The sequence below is a fragment of the Jatropha curcas genome, chromosome 6 (genome assembly GCF_041381405.1).
Source record: "Jatropha curcas cultivar XTBG-Jc1 chromosome 6, XTBG_Jcur_1.0, whole genome shotgun sequence".
In the NCBI taxonomy this organism is placed as follows: Eukaryota; Viridiplantae; Streptophyta; class Magnoliopsida; order Malpighiales; family Euphorbiaceae; genus Jatropha; species Jatropha curcas.
The window spans coordinates 8,316,587-8,336,935 of record NC_143156.1 but is presented as its reverse complement, the minus strand read 5'-3'; the positions used below and the strand labels follow the sequence as shown (position 1 = coordinate 8,336,935).

Here is a 20,349-nt window from a genome sequence, read left to right as displayed (position 1 = left end):
ATGAGTTTTATGTTATTAAGTACCATTCCCACTTCTCTTTTAACATTATCAAAAACAAGTTTATTTCTACTAATCCACAGAGACCACAAGGTAATATAAAACAAAAGATTTCATGCAACATGGGATTCTTTTAAATAGAGCATACTTTCCCATTTCCACCCAATTCAATCAACTTATTATGGAGTATCCCTTTAACATCCCACCATTTCATGACAGCAATCCAAACTTTTTCACAAACACACATGATAATAAAAGAATAGTCTATGGTTTTAACATCATAATCACAAGAAGGACAACCAATCTGTGCATCTTTTTGAATAACTTTATGCTTAAACAAATTAGCTCAACATGGAATTTTATCTAAAAAGGCTCTCTGAGCTAAAACTGCAACTTTAGAAGGGATAAAAGAGGACCATAAACCTTTCAAGTTAATACATATCTCATTTGTGCTCAATTCTTTTTCCACAGTTAGAGAATATAAAGAATATAAGAAATACGTTCCTTCCATTGATTTTTAACACTACTCTTAACTTTATAATTTTAATCTAGTTTAACGAAGATCTATAGTGCTCTATAATTACAGATTTGGGTAACATTTGACACCTTTCCATACTATCAACTATAATTTTCAGAATTTTTATTTTTTTTTATATACAAAGTATTGCTTTAATGTACACTTAATAGAACTATTAAAATAATGATATTCACATTTTTCAACTTAAATAAATATTAAATTAATTTAAATTTTTATTAATTAGAGTGTTTAATAAAATAATTTCACAAAGTAACATGTTTACCATGTGGATTTTTATAAATTGACTAGTCTTTTGTATGATGTGTATTTCACATTGACTATACTCGTTATATACTCACTTTGCTGTACAAACTATTTGTAATGCTACTTTTTATGTAATTAATTCTATTTTTATATAATGAAGTTGTTTCAGAATAAAGTTCAATCCAATCCCTAGACCTAATTTTTTAGTCCCTGATTAATGCAAATTTTTAAAATAATAATAGATGCCTAAAAAGAAAATCAAGTCATCATTCAATCTCCAACTCTCTGTCCTCAAGCTCAAATCAATATCTATATACAACTATAATGAAAAATAATAATAAATTATTTTTTACTGCTAGATAAAAGAAAAGAAATGAAAAAAATATTTGAATTGATAATGAAAATCTCTTTGGCTACAGTAGCAGTATTACTTATCTAGTGTATCAGTAAAGGAATATATGCATATATACACAAATTCTTAAAACACCAAAAAGTGACCCAAATAAAAATATATAATTCTAGTTTTTTTTTCTAATTTACTAAACATAATTCAAACAAATTTAGGATATAAGAGAAAAAAATATCAAAAATAAAAATAAAAATGCTTAATCATCAATAGGCCATCTATGTATTGAAATGGAAATATAAATCTCTTACTAAATTAAAATGATAGTAGATACAAATTATTCAATAACGAAAAAGAAAATAAAAATTATTATTTAAAATAATTTTTTTTATAATTCACCTAATAAAAAAAACATAAAAACGTTTCAATGTATATAGATATATAAATATATCACTAGAATATTATATGTATTTTTTAAATTAAAATTTTCAACTGTCTACCATCCCGGATTTAATTTTATAAATTCTATTTAAAAAATTACTTTTTTAAAAATGTATCCAATCAAATCTTACAAATATAAAGAAAAAAATATTAATAAAAATAATATACTTTTTTCTTCTTTTTTTACTCTCTCCTAAATAAAATATTATATATATATATATATGTATTTTATTTGAAAATTTATTTTTAAAAAATAATATTTTCTTTTTTTATCTATATCCTAAAAAATTAAATATTTAATAAAAAAATATAAAAAATTTTCAAATGTCTTATTATCATATATATTATTAAAAATTAAATTTAGTAAAAATAAAATTTAAAATTGTAAAAAGTTTAATTATCTATATGTATTTGTTTAAAAAATATACTTTTTATTCATTGGGAAGTTTAATTTGACAAAAATTATGGCTACACAGTAAGAAATAACCCTTCAAATTGATGAAAACACTTGGTCAAAAGAACTCAAACTCAAAATATCTTACTCTTCTCATATAAGTGAGAAGATAATCAGACAACACATGATTAACTTAAAAAATGATTTTTATAAATACATCAAATCAACTAGTAAAACGTAATTTTTTAATTTATTATAATTAAGATTATTTTGGAATATCCTAAATTTCGTCTGGCTCTAACGGAAATCCTATTATTCCCTGTTCCACATTTATATACAGTATAAAAGTATTTAATATATCTAAATAAAAAAATTAAAGGTTTGATTAGATTTTTCTCCTAAAGTTTTGATGCTAATTTATGCATTTGGACGTTAAAAATACGTAGATGATATTTCATAATCTTTCCTGACCGTTGGATTATAAAATTAAATTGAAATATAATCATCCATCACGATTACTTTCTCTGCTGATTCGTTGACCAATTGATAATACTTGATAAATTTTCACGCCCCAATCTCTCTCCGTGTCTCTCTCTCTCTCTCTCTCTCTCTCTCTGAAACCCTAATTCAGCTTCACTATACCCTTGGCTTATACTCTGCGTGTGGTTCTAGTAAGGCAAGAATCATTTCCATAGATCTCAATTTGGTTAATTTAATTCACTCTTATGTACTTGTTTTGCTGATTTTGGTTTCAAATTGAGATGTCACCAATCTTTTTCTTTCTTTTTTCTTTTTTGATTTGAATCTTGGTTTCTCTGAATCCTGAAAATGCTTCTATTGCTATATCTTATTGTTACTCTTTAAATCGAGAAATAATTACCCAATTAACAAGTGGTAGTTAGTGTTGCAATGGGATGATGCTTAGAGTATATTTTGGTATTAAATTTAGTGTTAACAGCTAAAATCCGCCTGCCAATAATGGTTTCTTGTTGTCAACATTGTCTCTGTTTCCAAGATCAGTGGTCATTCTTATTGTCAACAGTCATTTCTTGTCATCAATGGGTTGACCTCGTAAATTTTAGTTGGCCTGGTGGGAGTATTTCTTATTCCATGATGTCATGTTTAAAATCTGAGAGAAGCTAATTGTAAATCAATGGTGAACTGCTCGATGGTGCAATTTTGCATTTGCCTTCACAGTTGCCCCCAACCCCTTCCTTTTCTTTTTGTTGTCACTAGTGTAGAGATTAGGAAAGGTGAATGCCAGAAACGAGATGGCTCTTTGCTTATCTTATTGCATTTATATTGTAACTGATTGCACTTGCTTTGGACATTGAGATTTAGGAGTTGGGACCTATATGGTGATTTTTTTTTTTTTTTTTTACTTACTTACTCTTCTTTTGTTTTTCTCGAATTATTTTTGTATATTTTAGTGCGTTATAGTGACTTCTTATATGTCATATTCTTGAATATTGTTCTTCATAATCATCAAGGCATCTGAGTCGAACGAATGGATTCTGGACCTGTTGATTCATCAACTTCGTCTGTTAAAGCTCCCGATGTACAAACTCATGCTGCTACAGATCCTGGAGTGGATAATTCCCCACGTGATGCGCCTCCAAAGCTATCTGCAGCTGGCATAACATCATGGGCCAAAAGTTTGAAAATTCCCCAGCCATTGGCTCCCTCACAAGGTGACTCACCAACTGGAAGCCCTGGAAAATCAACCTTTGCCCGTTTTACAAGTGGATTTGTACTGCGCTCATCTCCGAAATCTCCTGTAACTGATGATAGTTCTGAAGGGCCTTCATCACCTTCACAACCTGGTTTTATTGGAACAATCACTAAAGGTTTAGTTGATACATCTAAGAATGCAGTGAAGGCAGTACAAGTCAAGGCTCGTCATGCTGTCTCTCAAAATAAGCGAAGATACCAGGTAGGTTACTGTTTCTGCTGAGTTATTTGAATCTTAACTAGCAATGCAGATGATTTATTTCTTGTTCCTCCTTTGATGTTTCTGCCAAAATATACCTTATTGTGGTTTCCTTTTCAACTTTATATGATAAGCAACAGATGTCTGTGCCCTAGTGTACTGCCAATCTTAAACTATGTTCAATAGGGGTAGCTAGGAACTACTTATAACAGTTATGAGGAAGTTGGTAGCTGTTTGTTAGTATTTTATTTTTCTTACAAGTGAGCAGTATATATTTATGGAGATATCATCTATGCTAAGGGCAAACTTGTTATATCTTTCTTCTACATTTTGTTAAAAGGAGGAAAGAAAGAGTTGAATAAAAAAGTTTTTCAAATTACAAAAGCACTATTTTGGAAATCAAACTCTCTTGTCAATCAACTATCAAGTCTTCGCAATATCCCTTGTAGTGCATTCTGTATTCACAAAGGCAGGCCTTCAGTTTTCTCTCTCTGTTTCTACAGAATCTCTAAGGAATGAGGCAGCTGGTCTTGCTAAACCCTGTGAATTATCTTCATTGTGCTTGTAGATAATCTATATTTTTATCTGATTTTTTTTTCTGTTGCATTTTATAATTGGAATATGCTTTAAAGTATGTGCCTATTGCATAAATTTGTATCCTGAGATATGGATGTTTACATTTTAGAGAATTTCATACATTTTGACACCTGATTTGTTGCTTGGATACTTGCTTAATTAGGGGATAAGGATCCAGTGGGTAAAGATAATCTACGTAAATTTATTGATATCTGTTTTAATGCTTTTGGTAATACTTTCTATTATATGATGTATGTCTACACATTTTCTAATTGATTCCTATTACTTATCTTCAGGAAGGAGGATTTGATTTGGATATGACATATATCACAGAGAATATAATTGCCATGGGGTTCCCTGCTGGTGATATGAGCTCTGGTTTTTTTGGATATGTTGAGGTGAGCAGGTCAATCTGCCCTATGAATTGCCTTTAATTTTCCTAATCAATTGGATTGCCAATAATTTAACTATCAAGCTATGTGGTGCAGGGATTTTATCGAAATCACATGGAAGAAGTGATTAAGTTTTTTGAAACTCATCACAAGGTTTACACTTTATTGACTCTATACTTCAACTCGATTATGTCTTTTGTTATCTTTGTTTGACTTCAAATGAGTGCATATGGTAAACCTGGTCAATAATTGACTTGGTGATTAATATAAAATGATATTTTAAACTCTATTTGAGAACATGCTTTATAATATAATTTTTAGTTGTAGTTTTTTGCGTCTTGGAAATGAGTGCTTCTCATATTTTCCTTTTCTTTTTTGTGTGCGTGTGGAACTGATATGACCCGTTCTCTGCTTAATTGTTGATTATAATGATGGATGAAGTTTTCTCATTTTGCATGTTGGATTTGTGTATTTTGTGTTTGATTTGGCATTCCATGTATACAGCATCCTTACTGAGTATTAATTATGGTCATATTTATTGACTATGAGTTCGGGGCAACCCAATGATGTATTACCTCATTCTTTTGTATCAGTGTTCTGTCTATAACTGGCTCTATGTGATACATCCTTATGAGTTTTGTACCAAAAGTTGCAAGTTTTACCCTTTTCTAATTGTAGCTTAGTTTGGAGAGTTTGGATATTTGCATAAATACTTTACCTTAGATGTGTTTTCTACATGCAGGGCAAGTACAAAGTGTACAATCTTTGTTCCGAGAGGCTATATGATGCATCATTGTTTGAAGGAAAGGTGCGTCTTATTTTTCACCCAAGCTTATAAAGAATGAATATTTGTAGTCTTTTCATATCCAGGGTAGTGTCTGAGCTGCATAAGACTGCACATGCTTGGCTTGTCTTTCATTAGGTTTTACAAGGGATATCCATTCAGGGCAATTTTAAATCACAGTCATGTAGTTACGAATGCAAGCAAGGACACAAATGCGGTGTATTCATGTTAGCATACTGCATCTAGAGCCTAATTACTATTGGGGCAATTCACAATTACTATTGTGTTGATACAGTATTTTAAAAAGTATTTAAAACCATGTTTCAGAGTCTCAATTTCTTTAATTGAAAATACTAATCAACATGAAAAAGTTGAATGTCATCTAATAATCTTAATTTGGTAACCAATGAAAGCATGTCAGTTAAAATTCGGTATGCGGAAGAAAAAATTAAATATGCAACATTGCTAGGATCTTGTATTTGCTGGCTATAATGTTTTGTAGGCATGATTATCTGGAACTCTAATAAAATAAATCCAATATGTCCTGTGTCAGAAGTTTTGAGGGACTGCTTAAGCATCTCTTTTACATTATATTCAGCGTTGGAATTTTTTGCTTTTAGCTATGAACAGAGCAGACTAGAGACAAGATATTCATATAACCGACCGTAACTAGTTTTAAGGCTTAGTTGTTGTTCTTTTAAATATTTGATTTGACGATCATAGCAATGATGTTAGAGCTTCAAAATGAGCAACGAGATTTTTTGTTGCAGGCTGCAAAATGCATGCATATTAAAGTCTGTTCTTACCTGGTATGAATTCAAATAATACATGGTAATAATTACTCTTGCAGGTTTATTTGCTTGGTTTAATGTTGAAATTTATTGCAACTTGGATGTTGTATTGGATATATGATATTTAGGTTCAATTCTCCTATTGATCACTCTCTTAATGGTTTGGCATCAGTTTTATTTGTAATCGATACAGGATGTTTTTAAAAGCTTAATCTTGCTCTGGTGGTCCCTCCGTTGAACTTAGTACCCATAGAAACAGTATATTTATAATTGGTACATTGAATTCTTTCAGGTGGCTAGTTTTCCATTTGATGATCACAATTGCCCTCCAATTCAACTTATCATATCATTTTGCCAAAGTGCTTATTCATGGTTGAAGGAGGATATTGAGAATGTTGTGGTGGTGCACTGTAAGGCTGGAATGGCAAGGACAGGGCTAATGATTTCTAGCCTTCTTCTATACTTAAAGGTACAATTTTATTTATTTATTTATTTACAATTTATTCTTGATTGAAGATGAGTTTGGTGGAGTATCTAGTGACCTGCACATGCTTTACTTTTACTGCTGAGTCTTTAATTGTTGACTAGTTCCCCCTCTTTCTCTAGTTCTTTCCTACAGCTGAAGAATCCATTGACTACTATAACCAGAAGAGGTGTTTTGATGGAAAAGGGCTTGTTCTGCCAAGTCAAATTGTGAGTTGATTATTGCTTACCTATTGAAAAATGCACATTCAGGATATGTCATCTCTTTTGAAGCACCTTTGCATGTTATCTGATTGTTTTTGTTTGCTCCTTTTTTTTTTTTTTTTTTTTCCTGCAGAGATATGTAAAATATTTTGAACGTGTCTTAACATACTTCAATGGCGAAAACCAACCAGGGCGTAGGTATATTTCTGGCTTAGCATTTGAAATAAGCCCCCCCCCCCCCCCTTCTCTCTCTCTCTCTCTTGTTTAATGACATCATATTCATGCAGGTGCATGCTTAGGGGTTTTCGTCTTCACCGATGCCCTTATTGGATTAGGCCTTCTATTACTGTCTCTGATCATAATGGTACTTGCTACATTTTCTTCCTTTTTCCCCCCCTTAATAACTCGTTTAATTGAATTGAATTTGTTTGGTAGTCCATGATAAGGTCAAAGCTTTCATCTGCAAATTTTCTTTTTTCCTCTTCCTTTATTTGTTTTTGGTTTGACCTGATCTATTGGAAGGCCGTATGTGCTTGTACTCCATGTATTTATCATTATAATTGTTCATGCAAACCCTCTCACGTACTTGAATATTTTTTGGGTTATGCACTTCTTGTGCCACATCTATGCTTGTCCCATGAGTTGTCATGGTTTTGTATGAGAGAGACTTTTTTTTTTTTTTTTTTTGTCGAATTATTACGAGGAATGTTCCCTAAGGAGATTGTGCACTTCCATAGACTCGAACATAAGAGATTGTGTGACAATGACTTTCTTTATCATTCTAAGCTCTAAGCTACTTTCCATAGATTGAGTACAAGGTCTTTTTTTTTCTCCTTTAGCAAATAATGACTGCTACTGCAACAGAACACACCAAAATCGATACAGCAAAGCCAGGGGATTATTCAGGCACAAATATAAGAGGATGTGCTAAGATTACAGTAAAAATCAGGAAAATATAGGATGGAAATACAAGTTAAAGCTAAAGTTTATGGCACCATGGCTTAATAAAATATAATTTGATATATTTCTCTGTAACAGCTTGCACATTCTTTAATTCTTTCCTTATCGACAGGTGTTCTCTTCTCCACAAAAAAGCATCCTAGAACCAAGGAATTATCGGTAGGTGTTCTGAAACATTTGGTAGATAGTCTTGCCAATGCTCCATAAGAGATTATCTGGACTTCTGGTCTTAGCTCAGTTTTGACTTTGAACTAATTTTTCACTTTTTCCTGTATGAGTTATGACACATGTATAATTCTCTCTGCAGCCAGAAGATTATTGGTTTAGTGCACCAAAGAAGGGCATCATGGTCTTTGCTTTGCCTGGGGAACCTGGTCTAGCCGAGGTTGCTGGAGACTTTAAAGTCCATTTTCATGACCGCCAAGGAGATTTTTATTTGTTAGTATATTTATCCGGTTCCCTTTGAATGTGTCCTTTAGATTTTAACGATTGAAATATCATGCAATGCTGATTACTCTCTTCTTTGTTCTCCTTATTTCAGTTGGTTAAATACAACAATGATGGAAAATAGAAAGGTTTTGAACACCGGTGACATCGATGGGTTTGACAAGGTATAAACATGGGCTGCTTTATTATGCATATGATATTCCCTTGTCCTTATTGATTATAGTCAGGGGAATTGGTCCTCTGTCAACATTACTGTTCTTCAATGCCACGTCTTCTTGGTGCTCATGACTGACAATAACAATCTGGATGGATTTTTGTGCAGAGAAAACTGCCTTCCCCTGGATTCCAGGTCGAGGTTGTGCTAGTAGATTACAATGGCACTGTTCCATCAAGTCAAGACAGTGAGGCTGCTGCTAACAAGTCGAATGAAGGTTCAAGTGCTGCTCCTGGTCCAGTTGATACTGGTGTGGCAGCAGCTGTTCCAAACCAAGATAAAGAGCGCGGAAGTAATGATAAAGATGATGTATTTTCAGATGGTGAGGCAGAGGAATCTGTGTCCTCGAAACTAAAGCAAGCTCAAGCTGCTTCTGCAGGGGAAAGAACTGCCACCACAATCACCTCCAGTGAGGAAACTAATACAAAATCAGATCAAGTTGCAAGTTTAACACGCGCAACTGAACAACTCTCTCTTGGAAACACAGGCTCACAACCTAGTGCTACTCAGCCAAAAAGCGATGCTGTTGGTGAAGCAGCTGTCTTAGGCCTTGGGATTAACAATTCAGAAAGTGAGTTCAAAGCAATGGCTGCTGATGTTTCTGTTTTCACTTTTGGAGACGACGAAGATTATGAAAGTGAATGAAGAAAAGGAAAATGTTGAGGTCTTGATTGAAGGTTCTGTACATAAATTGGCTTGCAAGTTATACAGGCACCAGTCGCCTTTGGTTCAATCTATTTCTTTATGAGAATGTAAATGTCTGCTTTTTCTGGCTTATCAGTTATTCAAAGTCAAAAGTAGAGGCTGAAGGAATTAATAATTTGTTGCATTAAGATTGTGGTGGTATTTGTTTCATTATTTTCATTAAAAAATGTACATTATGATATTAGTGTTGTACAAATCTGTCTTCATTAATCTTTGACATTCGGAACTGATTATGTTCTCTAAAATGTTTAACCATGGGGTGGGCATTGGGTTTAACTGAACTGGATCAGCTTGTTTCTCTCTGGCCGAATGCTTTTTTATGACTATCGAACCCACAATCGAATGATACTGAACAAATTCAGTTATTTTGAATAAAGTTAGTTGTTTGAATGATACTGAACAAATTCAGTTGTTTTGAATAAAGTTAGTTGTTTTAGGCGTAAAAATAAATTCAGCTGTGTATATATATTTATATATAATTAAGCTTTTCAAATAGAATATATAATTAATTTTTTCAAAATGTTTAAATTTTTATGTTTTATAATTTATTTTTAAATAAAATGAATATATGTACGTGTGGAATGATAAACAATTGAAAATTTTAATTTAAAAATATATATAATATATTATATATTATTATTGTATACAATTATTAGGTGATGTTGTAAAATTTTTTAGATAACTGATGATATAAATTAAATTGAAGTGCGTGTATATGCACATTACTATTTTACTAATTAATAGTAAATTTATAAAAATACCTCAAACTTTTCGAGTTGACAGAGAATCACTCTATTTTGACTTTTGAACCATAGGCATTTCTATTTTAAAACTTATATATATTAGCATCCTAAAATGCATTTATGGTTAGGGATTAAAATAAAAAATATTTTAGTGGGACCCACATCAGTGCCTTGAGTTAGCTTAACCCAAGGTCAAGCAAAACAACATCGTTTTCTTAAAGGAAACTAAACGCTGGAAATCTCTCCCGCTCTCTTGAAGACGACATTCTGCAAACTTCCTCTTACAGCTCCCATTGTAGCTATGGAACTCTCTCTTTCTCTCATCCCATGTTTACTTGCTCTATCTCCCACCTGCGAAATTGTGAAGATGATGAAATCAGAGAGAGAGGAACGATAGAGAGATAGAGAAGGGAGAGAGGTAATCTTCCTTTTCTTTTTCTACTCGCCATTTTTACCTCTTCCTTATCTTCTAAAGCCACTGAATTTTTCTTAATTGAAGATTGAAATCAAAATATTTAAACCTTTTACCCAAACATTCTTTACACAATTTCATTTTTTTCTCCATCCAAAATTCGTCTTTCTATACCTTTCCTAGATTAAAGAAAGGGGATCGATTTCTAAAATTTGATGGTTGTTTGTCTTGATTTTACAAGCTCAGGCACTATAGTCCACAATCACCTAATTTTTAGGCTTGGCAATTATGTTTGAGAATGTGATGATGCGATTATATTTGGGAATGTGAATTATTCATTTTCTGATTGGAAATTTTTGCAGAATTTATTTGTCAATTTTATTAATTACTGATTTACTGGTTTGAAAAAATTGGTATATAGTTGACTCTCTACATGTGCGAGTTTATGGAAAATGTCATTTGGCTGGAATTTTTTTTTTAAGCATCAAGTGTTGTCTTTGCAGAATTAATCATCTGAATTGGATAAAGTATTAGTGAGTGATAATATATGCACTGCTTCACTTTCTCTCGCTGAGATGATATGGTTCATTTTTGTTACTTTTTGAGTTCACAGATGAGATTTAAATGGTCATGAAAAGGTTTGTGAGAGATTTTAGCATATGCAGTAGTTTTTTTTTTTTTTTTTTTTTTTTTTTTTTTGAGAAAAAGCATATGCAGTAGTTTGATTCCAATGATTTTGTCCAAATGGTGCGTATTATATTGAATTTTACTAGCCTTGGGTTAAGCTTACCCAAGGTACTAACGTAGGCCCCGGTAAAATATTTTTTATTCTAATTCCTAACCCTATATGCATTCTCGGAGTACTAATATATCTGTACTAATATATCTAAGTTTCAAAATAGGGGTGCTCAGGTGCAAAGGTCAAAATAAATATAGAAAAGTTTGGAGTATTCTTGTAGGTTTGATCATTAATTAACAGTTATATTCACATTAATCTCATATGAAATTTAGTTTTAACGTTATAAAAAATTAAATAATATAACAAAAATTATAGTTAATATTTAATATTAAAAAATAAAAACGAGTATAAATAATAAATAAAAGTGATAATGACATAAAAAATGTATGAGTACGAATAATGAGTATGAGTACGAATAATAAGTATAATTAACGTGCAATGCATGTCCTAAAAAGACTAATTCTATTAAACGAATATATGATAAGAGAATGTACCATATATATATATATATAATTTTGAAGCAAAAAAAAAAAAAAAAAAATTTATGAAGTTGACTTGACACTTATCTTTTGAGTATTTCTTTTTTTTTTTTAACAAATTTTTGAGCTTTTTTCTTTAAATTTAATTGGACATAAAAACATTTTTTAAATTTTAATCTTATGTATCTAAAAACTATTATCTATATACTCTCTTTCGGTTAAATCTCAATCCTCGTCTATCTATTATTGGTTTAAGTTAATAAATAGATGAGAATTGAAATTTAAGTTAATTTCTCAATGGAGCACAATATTCAGGTATGCAATCTAGCATGGAGTAAGAACATGAATGTATTGGTTAACATTGTGTTAGGAGCTATTTGTTTGGTTCTGTTAAATAAAAGTCCTATTCTTTAGGAAGTCCTATTCGTTGGGATTGTTAGGATTTTTCTGCTGTATTTTTTCTTTTATCGTTGTGCTATTCCTGTAAGGCTATATATTGCCAGGTCTGATTTCAATGAATGTAGACTGAAAATCCAATTGTTTGAGTTCTCTGTTCAATCAGTTTTTCTGCTTAAACTTAACAATTGGTATCAGAGCCCCCACTGGGTTTCTGAAAAAGAAGGAAGATTGCAATCTTCAAGTAATCAAACACAGAGAGAATGTCAGACGACAAAACCTTAACAAAAATTCCTCACTTCGATGGTCACTATGATCATTGGAGTGAATTGATGGAAAATCTGCTCAGAGCAAAAGGTTTATGGAGTTTGGTGGAGAAAGGTTTTACGGAACCACTAGAAGAGACGAAATTGACCGAGGCTCAACAGACGCAGCTTGATGATGATAGAACCAAAGATTATCAGGTAAAACATTACCTGTTCCAGGCAATTGATCGAATCGTCTTTGAACAAATCTTGGACCGTCGCACATCCAAGATTGTTTGGGACTCATTGAATCGAAAATTTGGTGGAAATCAAAAGGTGAAGAAATCACTTCTTAATGCATTAAGAAGAGAGTTTGAAGTCCTGGAGATGAGAAATGATGAAACAATCACAGAGTATTTTGCTAGAGTAATGCTGGTTGCTAATAAAATGAGAAGCAACGGAGAAGAAATGCCAGACAAGAAAATTGTGGAGAAAATTCTACGCACTCTAACTGATAAGTTTACATATGTTGTAGTATCCATCGAAGAATCAAAGGACACTGATACTATGTCCATTGATGAGTTACAGAGTTCATTAGTGGTGCATGAACAAAAATTTTGTCGACCCAGTAACAATAATGAGGATCAAGCTCTGAAAGTTGAAGGTAGATCGAACACAAGCAACAGAGGAAGAGGAGCTTACAGAGGAAGGGGGCGTGGAAGAGGCAGAACAAGTTTCAACAAGGCAACTGCTGAATGTTATAGATGTCATGACTTAGGACATTTTCAGTATGAATGTCCTAAGAATAACGAAGCAAATTATGCTGAGCTCAATGAAGAAGATGAGCTGCTGTTAATGGCCTATGTTGAACTTCATGAAGCAAAGAGAAGAGACGCATGGTTTCTAGACTCCGGTTGCTCAAATCACATGTGTGGTGATGAAAGTATGTTTTCAAGTTTAGACACAACCTTTACTCACAGTGTCAAACTTGGAAATAATACCAAAATGAAAGTTACTGGAAAGGGTACTGTGAAACTGTTTTTGTAGGGAAACTGTTACACTGTTGGAGAAGTGCATTGGGCACCGGAACTCAAGAACAACCTTTTAAGCGTTGGACAGCTTCAAGACAAGGGGGTAACAGTGCTGTTCAAAGGTGGAGCATGTAGCATTTATCATCCACAAAAGGGAAAAATCGCAGAATCGATTATGAGTGCAAACCAAATGTTTATTTTGCTGGCAGAATCATCAAACACAATAGGTGAAGGAAAATGCCTACAAGTTTTAAATACGAATCAATCAACACTTTGGCACTATCGTTATGGCCATCTTAGTTACAAAGGTCTCCGTATTTTGAAACACAAAAACATGGTAGAAGGTCTGCCACAAATTGTTGATCCAAGCATCACTTGCGAAGCATGTATGAAGGGCAAACAGCATCGGACTCCCATTCCAAAAAGAAGTCAGTGGAGAGCTTCTGAAAAATTGAGTCTTGTTCATGCGGATTTATGTGGTCCAATTACACCATCTTCAAGCAGCGGAAAAAGGTATTTGCTGTGTTTTATAGACGATTTTTCTAGAAAATCATGGATGTATTTTCTTCTAGAAAAATTAGAAACATTATATATTTTTAAATGTTTCAAAAATCTGGTGGAGAAAGAGATTGGAATGCCCATAAAATGCTTAAGAATAGATAGAGGAGGAGAATTCAATTCTGCAGAATTCAATGACTTTTGCAAACAACATGGAGTAAAGAGACAACTGACCACAGCCTATACTCCACAGCAAAACGGAGTAGCTGAGCGCAAAAATCGCACGGTGATGAATTTGGTAAGAGCTATGTTAACAGAAAAAGGGGTACCCAAGAAGTTGAAGCCTGAAGCTGTCATGTGGGCAAATCATGTCTTGAATCGATCTCCAACACTTGCAGTAAAAGATATGACACCAGAAGAGGCTTGGAGTGGAGTGAAACCAGCAGTAGACCATTTTCGAGTTTTTGAATGTGTGGGATATGTTCATGTCCCAGACGCTAAGAGAAAAAAACTTGAAGACAAAAGCATGGTTTGTGTTTTTTTCGGAATCAGCGGCGAATCAAAAGGGTACAGGTTGTTCAATCCAGTTGAAAAGAAAATCATAGTGAGCCGTGATGTAATTTTTAATGAACATCGTAAATGGGATTAGGAGAGTTTTGAGGATGAAGCTGATTTAGATTGGGAAGAAAGCATCGAAATTCCAGCAAAAGGAGAAAACACAAAACAAACAGGCTCTGCTTCATATGATGCTATTGAAACTACTGCCGAACCTATTATTACTGCCTCATCTGCTGATGAATTTACTGCACCAAATAACGAATCAGAATTGGCTTTAAAGGAGGGCAGAAGTCGACGTCCACCTATATGGTCAACTGATTATGTGTCCGGTGAAGGATTGTCTGAAGAAGATGTTAACATGGAAGATGATATTAATATGGTTTTTTTAATGGTTTCAGATCCTGTAAACTATGAAGAAGCAGTCAAGAGCTCAAAGTGGAAACTGGTCATGGATGAGGAGATTAATTCCATCGAGAAGAATCATACTTGGCATCTAGTCGTTCTACCTGCTGGTGCGAAGAAAATAGGAGTTAAATGGATTTATAAAACTAAGCTAAATGAGCTTGGTGAGGTTGATAAATACAAAGCGAGGTTGGTGGTGAAAGGCTACACACAAGAGCATGGAGTTGATTATACTGAGGTTTTTGCGCCCGTGGCTAGAATGGACACTGTAAGGATGATCATAGCATTTGCGGCACAGAATGGCTGGACACTTTATCAGTTAGATGTCAAATCAGCCTTTTTACAGGGAGAACTGAAAGAAGATGTTTTTGTAGAATAACCAAAAGGCTATGTCAAGAGAGGGAATGAGCAGCTGGTATACAAACTTAACAAGGCTCTCTACGGGTTGAAACAGGCAGCTAGAGCCTGGTTTAAGCCGAATTGAAGCCTACTTCATCAAGGAAGGATTTGAAAGCAGTTCTAGTGAGCACACACTCTTTGTTAAAAGGAAGGGAGGTAAAATTCTTATTGTAAGTGTGTACGTTGATGATTTATTGTTTACCAGTACTGATGAACTATTGTTGGGAGAGTTCAAATGTTCTATGAAAAGGGAATTTGATATGACTGATCTGGGTCAAATGAGGTTTTTTCTCGGAATTGAGGTCATACAACGTTCAGATGGCATTTTTATATGTCAAAGGAAATATGCTGCTGAGGTTTTGAAGTGATTTGAGGTAGAAAATTTCAACTCTGTTTGTAATCCTATTGTTCCTGGATAAAAAATCAGTAAAGATGAAAATGGTGTCAAGGTGGATGCAACTCTTTACAAGCAGATTGTGGGAAGTCTGATGTACCTTACTGCCACTCGTCCTGACCTAATGTTTGTGGTAAGCTTAATAAGTCATTTTATGGCTTGCCCAACGCAACTGCACTTTGCAGCAGCGAAAAGAGTTTTGAGGTACTTGAAAGGCACAATTAATTTTGGTGTGTTCTATAAAAGGGGTGGAATTAGTGAATTGATTGGTTTCACTGATAGTGATTATGCCGGCGATATGGAAGATAGCAAAAGTACTTCGGGCTATGTGTTTATGATGAGTGAAGGAGTAGTAGCTTGGTCATCCAGAAAACAACTTATAGTCACCTTATCAACCACAGAAGCGGAATTTGTCGCCGCCGCTGCGTGTGCATGTCAAGCTGTCTGGAAGAGAAGAATACTCAGAGAGATTGGACATTTGCAAGTGGAAGGAACAAAACTTATGTGTGATAATGCTTCAACTATCAAACTGTCAAAAAACCCAGTTTTACATGGACGTTCTAAGCATATCAGAGTAAGGTTTCATTTTCTTAGAGATCTTACCAAAGAAGGAACAGTTAACTTATTGTTTTGTGGCACTCATGATCAACTTTCTGATTTATTTACAAAGCCTCTCAAGTTGGAAGCATTTCAGAGATTGCGCAAGAAACTTGGTATGTGTGATGTTTCAGACTTAAACTAATTCTTGTCTAGAGAAGAATAAGTTTAAGGGAGGGAATGTTAGGAGCTGTTTGTTTGGTTCTATTAAATAAAAGTCCTATTCTTTAGGAAGTCCTATTCATTGGGATTGTTAGGATTTTTCTGCTGTATTTTTTCTTTTATCTTTGTGCTATTCCTGTAAGGCTATATATTGCCAGGTCTGATTTCAATGAATGTAGACTGGAAATCCAATTGTTTGAGTTCTCTGTTCAATCAGTTTTTCTGCTTAAACTTAACACATTGATGGTTACTCCTAAAATCAAATTATGGTGTGAAAATATCTGTTATTAACAAAGGTATTATTTAGTGAAATTGTTAAAGATAAAAACCTTTTCATAATTGAATACATGTAACCAAATCTGTATTTTTTTTCTTGAAATACGTACAGATTGCAAGCCTATTTGACCATAATTTGTATAGTTTTTAAGTACTCTATCTTGCCATTTCCCTTGATGGTTAGGTATACAATGTTGCCTCTTTGACATAAACAACATTTTTGCTTCTTTTTTTTTTTTTTTTCTCAGTGTTTGTTTCAATTGCTTTAGGAAAACCATGACATTTCTAACTTTCCCAAACCATGGTTTACTAACTCTAAACATTGCGGTCATAGTTTACAAAAGCAGTAAAAACAAAAAACCAAACTTATCAATCTTATAATCTTATAAGTAAAACTTTTGTCTTCACAGACAAACTTATCAAGTAATGAACTCAATTATGAATTGCAGATATAGTGCCTAGAGTGGAGATGAGAATTTGAGGTTTTGGAATATTGTTCCATTGATAAAGAAACTAGAAGGCAGGACTACTTAACACCAGGCATAGCCGGTTCATTGAACCGCCAATTCCGGTTCACGGAACCAACAGTTCAAAATTTTCAAAATATTGAATCTAAATTGACCCTTGAATTGCCTGTTACGGTGCGGTTCTGGTTTCAGCCGGTTCCGGTGCAGTTTTGATTACAATTTTCGGCGATATATGTTTTTTTTTTTAAAAAATCGGTTCTAACGTTATATTTTTCTTTTAAAAATATTTAATATAAGTTTAAAAAATATTGGTAAATTTTATTTTAAATAAATTTTACAGTGCTCATATTAATATAAGAATAAAATTAATTAATTTTCCAAAATATCAAATAAATTATCATTTTATTTTGTTTAAATGTTATTAATTAAATAAATTATAAGAAAATTTTGAAACTACTTCAAAAGAATGTAATTTTAAACTTAGTAAACAATTTAAAAGGGTAAGAAAAAGTTAAAAACAATATAAATTTAGACTAAATATTTCTCTCTTTTTTTACCATTTTACTTTTTAAATTTTTAACTTTTAAAGTAAAGTGTATTTTAAAAAAAAAATCTTAAGTAAAGTATATCATGTAATAAAATATTATTGAGATTTTTAGAGATGTATAAGATAGGCTAAGTGATTCTCATTTTAAAAATAAAAATAGAAAAATTTTCGGTTCTAACCAAATCAGAACTGTTGGTTTATGGCCGGTTTAGGTTCAAATTTTAGCATTCACACGAATCTCAACCGGCCCTTGAACCGACAGTTCCGGTTCAAAACTTTGAACCGATGGTTCCAATCCGTTTCAGTTCATCTACAATACAGTTCGGTTCCGGTTCAAAATGAACCCGTGGCTGTGCCTACTTAACACAGTCCATTTTACTAGTTTTCATATGCTAAGATTCTTCCATTAAACTATTTCTCTATGTTTTCAGGCACGGTCAAAGATACAGGTTTTTGATCAGTGGAAAGAACTCAAATTCGGTGATAAAATCCTTTGCAAAAATCAACTTAAGGTATATGCTCTAAGTAGAGATAATAAATTTTTTATGCTGTTGTCACTATAAGTTTATGAAGTGAGTGTGAGAATTATTGTGTTTTATATTTATATTTCTTTTATTTTTCTTCGTGTGTACCAATTTTGTTAGTGGTGTTATGCATTTTAGTGCAGGATTTATAAACCTTCACCCCTATTTTAGATTTAGTTACTTAGTAAATTACTGATAGGCTATACTATATGGTACAAAAACTGATTGTATGGAAGTTCATCTCTTTTCTTCCGTTTATTTTTGCACATGCATGGGTCATGGTATTATCTTTTGACACCATGTTTAACACATATTTCAAATGATGATAAATATATTAATAATAAATAATCATTTATTATATATTGATTGTGATAATAATTTATGTAAATCAATTTTAATTAATAGAAAATTAAAAGATGTAATCCTATTTGGTTCTATGGCTATATATTTGTGCTATGCATAGATAATTTAATAAATATTGAGTTTTAATATTTAATTTAAATTTTTATATCTCAATTTTTATTAAATTGATTTGTAGATAAATAACTTTAGAATTTGCAATATTTAAGTTGGTTACATGATCAGGTAGTAATTTTTTTATTCACATAATTACTTACCAATTAGTTAGGTTTTAATATTGAACTTGACGAACTTATGATTTTTCAAACCAAAATGAAATATTTTCTTTTATTTTATAATTTCTTAAATTTTAAATTTAAAATTATAAATTTCAAAATAAAATATATAAAAAATAATATACACAATGCGCGGCCCTCGTTTAGTTAGAATGTAAATTTAGATAATTTTATACATTACCTTTATCCGAATCTTGTTAGTCTAGCTCTTTTCATATCTTAAACCTGCCCTTCGACTTAGGTAATGACAAATAAGAGGCATAAGTGAGCCAAACTAATTAGGCTATTGTCACGACCCGTTTCCGTGGGCCGGACCGGCACTAGGGCCTAGGTAAGCTTAAGGCCCCCGAGGCCCGTAGTAAGCCTAAATTATTCAATCTGTCTACATGATTCTCCTAATTTCAACAAAACAGTAAGCCCATATGACTTGAGATATAAGTTTTATAAAATTTTCAAACATCTGGCCCAATATCAAATAATACATAAAATTTAACCAGGGCCTAATCACAATAACTCATAATCACAATAAGGGCTTACTAGTTTACCTACAGTTAATTACACAATAATTAATTTATAGCGTAGTGCTAACAATAAGGCCCAATTTAAATACACAACCCTATAACTGCGGAGTTCAATAATAATCTGATAAAAGAGTAACTTATACAACCAAAATTAAATAACAAAAATATAAAGTTTACATTTATAACTCTGCGGAGAAGATTGCAGAGCTTCAATCGAATCAGCTGCTTCCTAGTACCTGAGAGGTTTGGAGAGAAGGGGGTGAGTTTTGCAACTCAGTGAATAATAATAAATAATACACACCACATACAGGCAAGCAAAATGCACCCTAGTATACTGAATGAACACACAACAGTCACTCATATGTCATCATATCAGCACCCACAACAATATCACCTTCAAATAATCACATCACGTGGAAATTAGTCAGTGGCGTCACCTAAATCCCCGACGAGCCGTCCTCTCAAACAGCCCATCCTCTCAAACATGTGCACCCGGGGAGCCAATCCCCCATATCTGGCCGACCGGTCTAATCCTCACTTGACCAGTCCTCTCAATATTTTATTTTTTACATTCTCTCTTTTCTTTTCCATATCATCAACATCATTTCATCAGTTCATCAGGTGCACACGGGGGCGCCGATCTCCCATTTACCCGGCCGACGGTCCACTTGCATCAGTTCATCAGGATCCTTATTTATCGACCGTCCTCACAAACCCATGGTGACCCACTTCATCCCAACTCCACACAAACAGAACACAGTATATACACAGCACAAATAATCAAACAATTCATTTATCATAATACACCAATTTCATCCAAATGCACAATTATGCACAAGTATAATTATAGTGATCATAACATAATATATATGAGAAAAT

The 20,349-nt window shown here is 32.9% G+C and overlaps 2 protein-coding genes and 1 long non-coding RNA gene across 4 annotated transcripts; all 3 read left to right on the top strand.

The window, feature by feature from the left end:
- The first annotated feature begins 2,475 nt into the window (after window positions 1-2,475).
- PEN2 (PTEN 2) lies at window positions 2,476-9,671 on the top strand. Of its 2 annotated transcripts, XM_020677342.3 has the most exons (14): window positions 2,476-2,635; window positions 3,450-3,892; window positions 4,762-4,863; window positions 4,954-5,010; window positions 5,600-5,665; window positions 6,412-6,450; window positions 6,725-6,901; window positions 7,039-7,125; window positions 7,253-7,317; window positions 7,407-7,483; window positions 8,192-8,238; window positions 8,387-8,517; window positions 8,621-8,690; window positions 8,849-9,671. In XM_020677342.3, exons 2-14 carry the CDS (start codon window positions 3,467-3,469, stop codon window positions 9,383-9,385), a joined length of 1,881 nt encoding a protein of 626 aa, XP_020533001.1. In that variant the 5' UTR covers window positions 2,476-2,635; window positions 3,450-3,466; the 3' UTR covers window positions 9,386-9,671. The 2 variants fall into 2 exon arrangements, with proteins under 2 accessions (XP_020533001.1, XP_012065393.1); XM_012210003.4 differs by lacking the exon at window positions 6,412-6,450 and having other exon boundaries at window positions 2,477-2,635.
- Window positions 9,672-10,407: 736 nt separating this feature from the next.
- LOC149495494 (uncharacterized) lies at window positions 10,408-18,409 on the top strand. Its single transcript, XR_016321360.1, has 2 exons — window positions 10,408-10,606; window positions 18,222-18,409. It is a non-coding gene; the product is annotated as an uncharacterized LOC149495494 (long non-coding RNA).
- On the top strand, window positions 11,951-16,700 carry LOC149495495 (uncharacterized). The gene has a single exon (XM_089722365.1). It carries the CDS (start codon window positions 12,478-12,480, stop codon window positions 13,504-13,506), a length of 1,029 nt encoding a protein of 342 aa, XP_089578491.1. The 5' UTR covers window positions 11,951-12,477; the 3' UTR covers window positions 13,507-16,700.
- Window positions 18,410-20,349: the final 1,940 nt, after the last annotated feature.